Genomic DNA, 12,673 nt, shown 5'->3' with positions numbered 1-12,673 from the left:
ACAGTCTGAATCTTGATTTGTAGTTTAACTTGCTGCTTGCCTGACTCTTTAGAGCAACTCCACCGTTGGAGTTTCCTCGGGGAACATGCTAGGAAAAAGGGCCCGAGAGCCCGGCTTCAATACATGGGGAGCCCGATGAACAGGCCAGGCCAGAGCTCCGGGCCCGTGAGGAATTGCTAGCCCGAGAGCTCGAGTGGATGTTACGCAAGGGCTGACGTCAGCCCAATTTTTTATTTTTTTCTGTCAAGCGCGTGCACCTCACTCGCGGGTGGGGGTGCGTCACCCGACACTGTTTCAGCGCCTAAGGACAACGGCGCAGTTTCGAATAGTTACCATTGGGAAGCCACGTGGCTTCCCATGGTCCGTTGGATCTCAACGGCTATATAATGTGGATCGTCCGATTTGCGACGGTAATAAAAAAAATCTTATTTAATATCAACTGTTAGATCTGAGATCAACGATTGATATTATTCTGCTTTATAAATAAATGAAAAAAAGAAAAAATAGTTTTAAAATTAAGAAAAGTTACCGTTGTGACACGTGGCACAATGTGGAGTGTTGGAATTCAATTTTTTTTAAATCCAACGGCAGAGATTAATTAGTTCAATAAAAATTTAAAAAAAATTGTAAAAAATCCAAAAAAAAAATTTGAATTTTTTTTAAAAAAAAAATTGTTTTTACTTTTCTATAAATACCTTATCATTATCATCTACCTTATACCACAATTTCATATTTTCTCAACTACTTTCAATCAAATTCCTATCTTTCTCTCAAAGTTTCAATCCAATTTTTTTTCAACAAAATGACTACTGATGTAGGTACGAATTGTACGCTTCTTGAAGATATTGCATTGTGTACTAGCTGAGTTGAAGTTACTCATAGTTCGCTTATGGGTAACAACATGCAGTTGCGAGAAATGTGGAGTCTTATTCATACCAATTATCTTGAGAAATAGGTGGGAAAAGAACCAAAGAATTGATGTCCAGTCGTTGGAAATTACTTAGCCAATTGTTTAGTACGTGGAGATACGCCTTGACACAAGCTAGTAACAATATTCGAAGTGGGAAAAATTACGCAGACCAAGTAACAATATATTATTTATTTGTTTGTATTATTTATTTGTTACCTACTTTCATTATAATTATTTATTTGTATTATTTATTTGTTAACTACTTTCATTATAATTATTTGTTTGTATTATTTATTTGTTACCTACTTTCATTATAATTATTTGTTTGTATTATTTATTTGTTACCTACTTTTATTATAATTATTTCTTATCCCACATTGTGTAGCAACTTCAAGCACAAGTTTGGTATGGTGCCAAAACCAAAACCAAAAATAAATCATTCAACCGGTGGGAATGTTGGAATATTGTCAAAGATTGTCCTAAATTCAAAGTTGTGCATGTTGGTCCAGAAGTTTTTATGAACAACACCCATCTACACTCTACACCTGATTATGACTCGCATGTTCATGAAGGTGAAGCAGAAGAAGTGCTTGAAATGCCCCCCTGAACAAGCTTCGGGATTGACCCGTTATCCAATTAGGCCTGAAAGTAAGAAGGCTTGAAAGAGAAAAGGGAGTGCTTCGAAGAATGATTATGCAAAGTATATGGAAGAACTTGCTCGCCAAGGTGAATTGACTTTGGCGTAGGAAATGGTGAAATTTTAGGCTGATAAGGCTAGAGATGAGGCAAATGCTGTAGTTGTTGAGAGAGCATTTAAAGCTAATTAGAGAGAAAGAGAGCTACTTAGGCAAGAAAGGGAATATGTTAGACAAGAAAGAATGGCTCAACGAGATCGTGACATTATGAACACGCCTTTAGAAAGGAAGTCTCCAAATTCTAAATATTTTTGGAAGTCGAAGAAAGCGGATGCGTTGCGAATGAGGCATGCAAGAGAAGCGAGAGCAAGAAGAGATGGTCCTAGCACGACAAGAGAAGATCATCCTAGCATCACAAATTGGTTAAGTGATGATGAATAGAGTACTTTTTGTAATCGGAGCCCATAATTTTCCAATCACTTTGGGTTGTAATTTCTTATTTATTGAATAGAGTACTTTATATTGTTTCCAATTTATTGATTTTAGTACTTTATTTAATTTGGTAATTTATTTATACTAAGAGAATCTTTATTCAAAAGACATTTAAACACACCAAATAAAATTATATAAACATACCAAATAACAAAAAACTCACTAAATGAACTAAAAGAAACACAACAAAAGAAAATTAAATAAACACACTAAATAAACTAATGGCTCATGTTGCACGGGTTCTTTGGTGGCGTCATGAGCACAATATATACGTGTTCTTGAATTATTCATCGTGTCTGGCTCATATTTATCAACGACATCATAATCGTACTCATCTTCCACAATCATGTTGTGAAGAATAATGCACGTCATCATGATGGATCGAAGCAACTCTACATCAAACAATCTGGCAGCACCCCTGATGATTGGCAAGGACGTTGAGGTCATTTTGAGCTCCTGGAACCTCGAAAAAGGCATGCCAAATCCATGTATCAACAGATGTCACCGCCTCCAAAATGATACTTTTTGCTCCTTTTCTGTCCCCATAAGCACCTTGCCATGCACTTGGACAAATTTTCCACGTCTAGTGCATAGAATCAATGCTTCCAATCATCACAGGAAAACCTTGTATCTTGCATTTCTTCAGAAGCCTTTGCAAGTCCATGTCAGTAGGTTTCCAGAGGTACTCTGCGGTGTAGTTAGATTCGATTGCTCCGCAAAACTTCATCAAGGACTCAAGAATGGTTGATTTCCCCATCCTCGTTATCTCATCCACTTGGTCTACATATGCTCCATATGCAAGCATCTGCAAGGTAGCAGTAATTTTTTGCTGTGGAATGAGACCCATATCACCAAGCACATCCTTCTTTTGCACAAAGTAAGAATCATGTTGCAAACAGCAATCATGATTTTGTTGAACAAATGTCGTTCCATTCTAAAACGACGTCTAAAGTACGTATCAGGGAATGCACTATTACAGACAAAATAATCGTCCAAGAGTTCTGTACCTCGTTGATGCCTGCTTCTATCAAGGTTTTCGGCACAGCTGGGCCTGCAGATCTGACCCACAGCTTGGATGACTCGACGGGAATGTGAGGCTCTTACCATTCTTGCTTCGTCATCTCTCCTTCTACGCTTCTTATCCTCTTCCCTCTCATTTTGGGCCACCTAGAGATTGAACATTCCTTCTGATTGGTTAAACAATTCTTCCTCTTGCTGATCGAGTTACCACATCATCCTTGTGGAAGAAGAAGACATTATAAGAAAGAAGCAGAAACTATGAATAATGATAGAGATTTTGGTGAAGAAGGAAGCAGAAACTATAAATAATGATAGAGATTTTGAGAAAATTGGTGTGAGATTTGTGAGGATGGATGGTGGAATGGATGGTGAATTATATGGAAGATTCAGAAAGGATTTGGTTGTAGATAATGTGATGAAAATCTGATGAAAATCTATCATCAAAGATTGTAAACAGATTATGACACGTGACATGCCGTCATTCGTTACAAAATCTGATGAAAATCTATCTTCAAAGATTGTAAACAGATTATGACACTTGGCAAGACGTGATTGGTTAATAATCTTATCAGAAATCCATCACCAATAATTGTATTTTCGGATAATGACACGTGGTGCAACGAGTATGATTAAAAATCTTATTAGAAATCCATCACCAATAATTGTCTTTTCGGATTTTATGACAAGTGGCGCAACAAGAACGATTAAAAATCTTATCCGAAATTACACCACAATTATTTTGTATTATTTTATAACTTTTCGGATAATGACATGTGGCACAATAAGAACGATTAAAAATCTTATCCGAAATTACAAATAAAATTATTTTGTATTATTTTATAAGTAGAAAAATACTAATATTTTATTGCCTATTACCAGGGCTATTGAAGTGCAACGGTGGAAATGCAAAAGGTGATGACTGTTCATTAAAGGCAATTACTGTTCACTGGGTGGATAACATAGTGTATTGCCTGGGGGGAGGGTTCCCAAGCAGGAACTGCTCTTATGGCTAAATGCAAAGACTCATAATCCTATTTTTTACAAAACAAAACACAAAAGAAATCTAAGGTCTGTTTGGTATTTGATTTGGATCCAATGTTTTCAACTCAAAAACAAGTTTTGAGTCACAAATTTAAATCTTTATTTGGTATTTGATTTGAATACAATTCTCAAAACCACAACTCAAAAATATTTGAAAACAACGCTTATTTGTTGAAAACGCAAAAAGTGTGTTTTTAAACTTTTTATTTTTTGGGATTCACCGCTCACTTTTGTTTGTCTCTCTCTATCACTCACTCCCCCTCTCTCTTCCTCTCTCTATCTCTACCACTCACTGCCATCTCTCTCTATCACTCACTCCCCTCACTCTCTTCCTCTCTCTCTCTCTACCATTCACTGCCATCTCTCTCTATCACTCACTCCAATCTCTCTCCTCCTCACTCTTCAATCTCTTCCCACTTGCATTCACCATAGCCACCACCTCTATCCTTCTTCATAAATCGATGGCAACGAATAGTCACTGGTTTTAGAGGTCGTTGGATCTCATATTTTAGATTGCCGACATGACCAACCTTGGTCTGTCAGCATGAGTTTGGAGGAAGGAGTCGGTAAATAGCAAAAGGGGTCGCCAAGGAGGGGAGGGATGCGGTGGTCGAGAAATTGGTCTGGCCTAGGCATTTATTTTGGATTAATTTTGAGAAGTTGCATGCCAAACAAGGTTTTGAATTTAAAATTTTTCAATCAAAACATGTGTTTTTAGAAAGAAAAAAAAATCAAAAGTTTGAGTTCTGTTCTCAAGTTAGATACCAAACAGTAAGGCTGGGTTCGGTTCGATTCGATTCAATTTTTTTCGATTTGGTTTTTTTTTTTTTTTTTTTTTTTTAAATGAATAAAATCTCAAAATTTTAACATCTCCAAGACAATCATAACATAACAAAGGCTAAATTTTACAGAAATATTCCACTTAACTAAAATCATAAACTCAAATAAACCTTCAAGATTTCATGTCTTCCACGCACTTCTTCTCTTCAACTCCTGAAGTTCGACGCTTAGGCGGCCTAGGAGGCAACATAGCAGATTAACAATGCAACCGTTGCTAAGAAAAAGAGCTCTACTTTAAGTTTGTAAAATTCACAAGTCAAGAATTGAAGCATGGTGAATACAGATAAACCATTTACGATCAATTTTCTCAAACACATTTGTTGCAAACTGTCCACCTCGTTAATTAGCATACATGTACAATACAACCGTCTATACATGTACAATGTATAGAGCTCTACTTCATTAGTAGGGGATCAACCTAAACTTGACTTATTTATAGAAACTAATTAGTTGACAATTAACTGGCTAGGTTTCTAATTAGGGAGTGATCCATTGCCCAGTTGTTCTAGCTCTCCTAGTGGACTGGTAGTACACTCAAACATGACAAACAAATACTAGTTTGCTAGCAAGATTAAAATCCAGTTGCCCAGTTCTAGCTCTCCCATTGCCTAGTTGTTTTTTAGCCTACTGTTTTTTAATTTGCTAGCAAGATTAAAATCCAGAAAATAGAAAAACAATCACACTGAACTTTAAAGGCAGATATGGAGTCACAAAGTCCTATCCTTCTAACCATAATTCGAAAAGTGAATAGTAACGGCAGAAAAAAAATCCAGAAACAATCACACTGAAAATGAGCACACATTCATAGAACTTAGTCACTTCATAACACTAATAAATCCAAAAGTAAGTAGTAACGGCAAAAAGAAACCTAGAAAATCGGCTAATTAATAGAAAGTGCAAAGTATGAAATGAATCATTCTCTAATCAGAACCAATTTCAATAGATAAATAGAACATAAAATTAAACACAGAGAAATGAGAGTATGAGACTAACCTTTTGCAGTGGAGACTCGAAGCGGCAAAAAGAAGCTCACGGCGAGATGAGAGACTAACGGCGAGGGCGAGGTGTGAGAGATTAAGAGTGAGAAGGGTCGCGCCGTCGCGGGTCGCCTGGGATCCAAGACCAAGAGAGACAAAGAGTTTAAGAAAGACAGAGATTGATTGAAGTTGAAGACCGAGCAAGAGAGAGAGAGGAGGCTTAGGCTGCGCGAGATGGATATTGGGTTAGGGTTACACTTGGGGTAAAACGACACCGTTCTAGCAACACAAATCTGCAAGAAGTTGGAGGCATGGACATGGAGGGTCTCACAAATATGAAGCTTGGAATAGAAAGGAGGATGCGGGTTATGGAGAAGAATGGAGAAATTAGAGGCATGGACATGGAGGGAGTCTGAAGGCATGGAACAAGATAGAGAAGAGGGAATGAAAAATAGAAAAGGTGTGGCTGCTACTATTGGTGGCTAGGGTTAAAGGGTTTTGTTGATTTCTCATAAAAATTTAAAAAATTCTTCGAAATTTTGGAGGCATGAGGGTTTGAACCCATATGCTCCAGCTTGAAAAGTTTCATTGAAACCAACTTGGCAACTTGTTTTGTTTTGTTATGATTGTATGACTAAACTATTTATAAATATTGAAAAAAATAATTAAATATATATATCGGTTTGGTTCGGTTTCCGAACCTCAAAAATCGAAACCGAATTGGGCAAATTCGGTTCAGTCCGGTTTGACAGTTTCGGTTCGATTTTTTTTTCGGTTCGGTTTTTTCGGCCTCGGTCCGGTTTGGTTTTCGGTTTTCGGTTTTTTGAACCCACCCCTACCAAACAAGCCTTAAAGTCTTGTTAGTTTTTTTTTTTTTTTTTTTCCAACAATCTTGTTAGGCTTAAAAAAGGAAAATGTTAGGAATACCATTTTCTAAATTACAGTTATTAACTATATAATGTGTCACTAATAGAAAATAAGCACATTAATTAAATAATTAAGTAATAGGGCGAAGTGTCGATTTAGCCCCTAAACTATCACCTTAGTGAAAATTAGGTTCCTGAATTATTTTTTCAGTAAAATAAGTCCCTAAATTAGTTAAAATTGCTAATTTCATCCCTAATATTATATTCAAAACTATTTTATTCTTTTTATTTTGTCAATTTAAGTCACTTGACACACTTTAGAATGTGTTACTGTTCTTTTCTCGCCCATAATAGCCCTTAACATTTCATATAGGTTGTGAATCTAACGTCTAATTTACCCTTTAAAGTTAACTTCATACACTATTTCTTTATGTAAAATTACCAATCTACCTTCCAATGTGTATCACATGCAAGTAACGTGACATAAATGAACGGAAAACTGAATATATTAGCTTCGAATATATAATTGGCAGATTTTTATAATTCAATTACTGATTTTTTTGAAAAAATTAGTTTAGGAGCCTAATTTTTAATCGGGTGATAATTCAGAAACTAAATTGGGCAGTTCACCCTAAGTAATAATCTAATCATTATCAACCAAATCATATGCTTTATAAAAGAAAAATGCTAAGGAGACTCTCTCAATGTGAGACTCTTCATGGACTATCCACCACCTCATATGTTTTGCACAATGCTTTAGAATATTTTGGCATGGAATTGTGCCAAAATAATAAGGTGGGGGAGAGTTCATGGAGAATTCCACTTTTAAGAGAGTATGCTCAACGTTCTTTTTATAAAGGGAGTTTTAACGAAAAGCCAGTGGTACTATTCACTCTAACGAAAAATCATATTTTAACACTAAAAAAATCAATTCTGATACTATTTATTTTACCTTTTATTTTATTCTTATTATTAAAACTCAAAGTTCCCAATTATTTTTATAAAATATGATTTAAATGGATGGGAAGGGAATACGATTCAGCTTCCAACACCCGATCCCTCGATCAGGTTTTCTATCTCCCTCCTCCCTCCTCCGACACCACCGCCAGCCCAAAATAAAGGTTCCCCCTCGCCCCCTCCACCAACCTCCTCCTCTCTCAGCCCTTATCCGCCCACAGCCTCTCCCTCCATCGCTCTTCAAGCCATCAAAATCCGCAATTTTGACAGCCTGACGAAAGCGACGTAAAGCGAAAGAGGTTGGAGTTCTCTCTCGGTTTTCCTTCTCATATTAATTTCTAGTTAAATTTTCAGCAACCTTAATCTCTGCTAAACCTCGTATGGATATCTGTATCAACACACACACACAAGAGACACCTATGCATATATTTAACAAACAATTTCGACTGTTTAATGTTTCAACAGTGTCTGTAACGGAAAACAAAAGTTTTAGCTGTTTCATATCCATGTCTTTTCACACGTTGACGTTGGTGTGCTTTTTGTTTCTAATTTTGTTTACTGTTATTTTTGCTTAAGGAAAAAATGGTGTCTGAGTTAATCAATGCGAATCCGGTCATCTACGAAAGGAAAGAGCGTCGGGTTCGTAGCGTTCCAAGTGCTGCTGCCGATGAATATGCCGTTGAAGCCATTGACCAACAAGAGATTTTTGATATCCTTTCTGTATATACTTGTATTTATGCATTTTACTGTAAATGTATATGAAGCATCTATGTGTATGCTTAGAAGAGTTTTTGTTTTCTATGAACGAATATTAATCCATTGATTAACTTAATTGCTGTACTTTAATCAGTTTCGAAAGTAGTTTTATGTTTTGTCTTGTATGCCGGGATGAGTTTAGTCGTCCTTAACAATTCTTAAATCATATTAGAGATATAAAGGACCCGGAACACCCTTATTCTTTGGAGGAGCTCAAAGTAATAACCGAAGATGCAATTGAAGTCGATGATGGCTGTGGCTACGTCAGGTAGACAGACCTTTTTATGCTCATTTTAAATAGGCTTTTGCCTAGTTCTGGCTACGTTTTGAACCCTGTTGGCTAAATGATGATTGTTTTCTTCAGGGTCACGTTTACTCCTACCGTGGAACATTGTAGTATGGCAACAGTTATTGGTCTTTGCTTACGTGTTAAACTCTTAAGGAGCTTGCCTTCTCGTTACAAAGTACGATCTTTATCTTCTTGTTGAATTGGATTCACAGTATTCTCTATTACCATGTTATATAGGTTAAATTGGGAGTGAATACCAGGACTCCGTCAAATTGAATTTCTGCCCGTATAATAGTACTGTTTTTTAAGCTGTTGAGATGAATGTAAAATGTAACTGTCTGTTTAATTTATGAGATTTGGGTAAAAAAATGGAGAGGGGTTTGTTTGGAGAGTCATATTATTGTGCATTATAATACTGTGATATACATACAAAAGAGTCATGCACCATTTCTTATGTTGGGTGAATAAGAGTGGAAGTGGGGAAGACATTGCTCAAGATGGTGGAAGCGGGGAAGATATTGCTCAAGTTGTGTTTCTCTACAACAGTGTGATATTATGATGAACCTTTCCTATGTTGTTATTTGGTTGATTTAATATCTTGATGTTTAGCTTACCTATTAGGTCACAACACGTAGTGGAGATAGACTCTGTATTTGGTCACGATAGTATGCTTTGATTTATGCCTGGAAGTTGGAGAACTATATAGGTAGGCTCTCAAATTTGGTTGAAAATCAGTAACAATTAGAGTGCCTTTTGCCGGTCTTTTTGTGTCCACTTATCTATTTACTTTTCTGATAAAATGCTAAAAGGCATTCTGAAGCTCCAATTTTGTGAAAGCATCATTTTGTGCTGTTTGTTAAAGAGAATGAGTGTTTAAGGGCATCTTCTGATATGTCCAAGCTCGACATACAAGTTGATATGGTTTTTGTGGTGTATGTACACATCCAAGAATAAATGCATAAACATGTAGGCACACAAACACATACTTAAGAAATATTTTACAGCAACCACTTGACATAAGTGTAGAAAATAAATTTTGATCGGAAAAGCCTCCAAATTTCGTGCATTGTTGTGAACCATTCGACCATTCGACCATTCGAACACCCTTGTGATGCCATTTAGAAATAATTATTGGACGCCCCATTTTCCTCCAAAGTGGAATAGCTCAGCATTGTCTGCCAATGATTCATGATGGTCCTTTTGTTTCTTCTCTATTGTACTGATTAAGTCTCAGCCTTTGTAAGCGTGCTAATTTTTTTCTTTGTGGTTAGGTGGATATTAGGGTGGCACCAGGATCTCATGCAACCGAAGCTGCCGGTACTCTCTCTCGTTCTCTCTCTCTCTCTAGGTTTTTGTGACACATGGTTGGGCTGTGGAATTTCTCATGATTCGTTGATATGATTCTCAAACCAATTCACAATTTAGCTTATAGCAACACATTCCATCTACACCAAGCTTACATTGCAAAGGTTACTGACATCTCATTACTAAAACAAAAGGTTACTGACATCTGTTTAAAAGAAACCTAGATGAAGTAGTCTTACCTTTCATCTGGGTGATGGAATAACATGTTAAAGGCATCTTAATAAATTTTTTGATTATTCTCGTCTAGCATTCGTGATTTTACTTTTCTTACGTGTGCAGTTAATAAGCAACTGAATGATAAGGAACGGGTGGCTGCGGCGTTGGAGAACCCAGGCCTCGTTGATATGGTTGATGAATGCCTTTCTCCTTCATACGAGTGAATGAATCGCTTGTCTTGACTGATCGACTGGTCCAGTCATCACTTTACTACTTTTCTACCAGATATTTATACATCTTGTGGCCCCTTATGTTGGTACATTTTGAATGGCCAGTTAAGATGGGGAATATATGGATTAAAAGAAATAGAGCCCCTTGTTTAAAATTAGTTTCATTGTTTTTCCTCTCGACTGATTTGTATTGTATTAATGTACCACAGAATAGCATTAGTTTATGTTATGTGATTTAGTTTAAAATCAGATTGTTGAATAATTGGGGTTGCTTTGCTTTGATAACTTTATTGTTTGTTTTAAAGAGAAATTAAACAGATGAGAGCGAGGAGATGGAGAAATACATGGTTCTGATTTACCTTTACACTGTTTAGATGAGGAAATTTAAGATTACAAAGAAATTTTAAAAGGGTTTACATCACAAAGGGTCCCTAAAATTGACTTCTACCATCAAGACGGTCTTTAAAATTGAAAATTGATCAATGTAGTTCCTGAAAGTAGGCGTTGCAAATCAATGTGCTCTTTCCATCTTAATGTTGTCAAAAAATTTATTATGTATTGGTGTGACACATAAATGAGTCTCACAAGTTGTTTTTTATTTTTATTTTTTATTTTATCATAAATGGTCCCTGAAATGATCCACACAATTAAGATGGTCCCTGAAATTGAAAATCAATGTAATCCTAAAATAAATTTCTCAAATCAATGTGGTTATTCAGTCTTATTTCTTTCGAAATTTTTGTTACTTGCGGATGTGGCACATAAATGGATCCACAAGTCTAACTAAATAAAAAATAGGTCTAATAATTTAATAATTAAATAAAAGAGTTGTCAACTCAGTAACTCGATCCTGCAATCACCATTGATCCCAACTCGTACTCCTCTACCTCCATCTATGGTAGCGTTTGTTGTCTCTTCTCTAAAAAAGAAAATTTTCAAGACACCCATCTTTACACCCTTTGCAACCTTTTATCAAATTAGACCAGGACGGAGACCACCTTTGGTTATGACTTAGATTTGGTGACGACTTTTGTGACTCCGCCGTCAACATTTGGGCGATTGACAACCTCACAACCTTTATCTTGGAGAGCTTGTTGGATGCTCCTCTGGAGATCTTGGTGACGCAAAGAATGGCAAGCTCTGCCTTGAGATAATCTCACTATGCAAAAACGTGTTTTGACAACTTTTTTAATCAATTATTAAATCCACATTATCACATAACATAATTTTTGATAAAATTGTGACGGAATGACCATATTGATTTGTAACACCTAATTTTAGTGACTATATTGATCGATTTTCATTTTCAAGAACCATCTTATGGTGTGGGTCAATTTGAGGGGTTATTTGTGATATAAACTCATTTTAAAATGATGAAAATAGAAATGATGATTTATTATTTTATTATTATTATTATTTTTTTTAACTTTTGAATTTTTTTGTTTGGTTAATCTAGAAGAACAATGGAATTTGAATACGGAATTTGTTACTTTTCACTCTCACTCATAAAAATTTGGAGACACACCTATTTATATGAAATTTAAACTTGAGAATTTGAGGTCCCAAATTTCAAGTTTTTTTCCATGCAGAAATTCTAAATTTCTATGTTCATGGATCCAAAGAAGAGATTTATGGAATGAGAATTTGAATTATTTTGATTCTCAAGTTTCCTGCATTTACTAAAGTATAGGCATGAGAATTGTTTTACTTCTAAACTTTTGCTTGTGTTTACTAACGTGTAAGGAATTGGAGAAGTATTTTCTTTTCCGTAAGAACCGTAATCAAACCTAAAAACTAATAATTACATCAATTGGAGGAGTAGTTGATCTGATTCCTTTTCCTTTTCTTATTTCTAAGTTCACCCGTTATCTATTCTAAAGTTGAGGAGTGAATTGACTATAGATTAGCTACAGTCAATTGTTTGCCCCTTGATTTCACCTTATTTACAAGAAACCCATTAGATTTGGGCTGGTATTGTGACTGAGTTGTTTTGGGCTGCTCATGAAGTTGTCCCTGGGCTTTATCATTTGTTGGTGTGAGGTCAGCCCCTTGGGACTCTAAATGACGAGACTGCCCATCTGGGCTTCAAATCACACGATGAGGATTGCAAGTTAGAGGGGTGGAGTCGTCATTTCGTTC

At 36.0% G+C, this 12,673-nt stretch overlaps 1 protein-coding gene across 1 annotated transcript; it reads left to right on the top strand.

The window, feature by feature from the left end:
* The first annotated feature begins 7,832 nt into the window (after positions 1-7,832).
* Positions 7,833-10,758, top strand: LOC137742710 (protein AE7). The gene is made up of 6 exons (XM_068482649.1): positions 7,833-8,037; positions 8,315-8,449; positions 8,659-8,762; positions 8,859-8,958; positions 10,055-10,100; positions 10,428-10,758. Exons 2-6 carry the CDS (start codon positions 8,321-8,323, stop codon positions 10,526-10,528), a joined length of 480 nt encoding a protein of 159 aa, XP_068338750.1. The 5' UTR covers positions 7,833-8,037; positions 8,315-8,320; the 3' UTR covers positions 10,529-10,758.
* The last annotated feature ends 1,915 nt before the right edge of the window (positions 10,759-12,673 follow it).

Source organism: Pyrus communis, chromosome 8 (genome assembly GCF_963583255.1).
Source record: "Pyrus communis chromosome 8, drPyrComm1.1, whole genome shotgun sequence".
In the NCBI taxonomy this organism is placed as follows: Eukaryota; Viridiplantae; Streptophyta; class Magnoliopsida; order Rosales; family Rosaceae; genus Pyrus; species Pyrus communis.
This window is presented reverse-complemented; position numbering and strand designations above follow the sequence as displayed.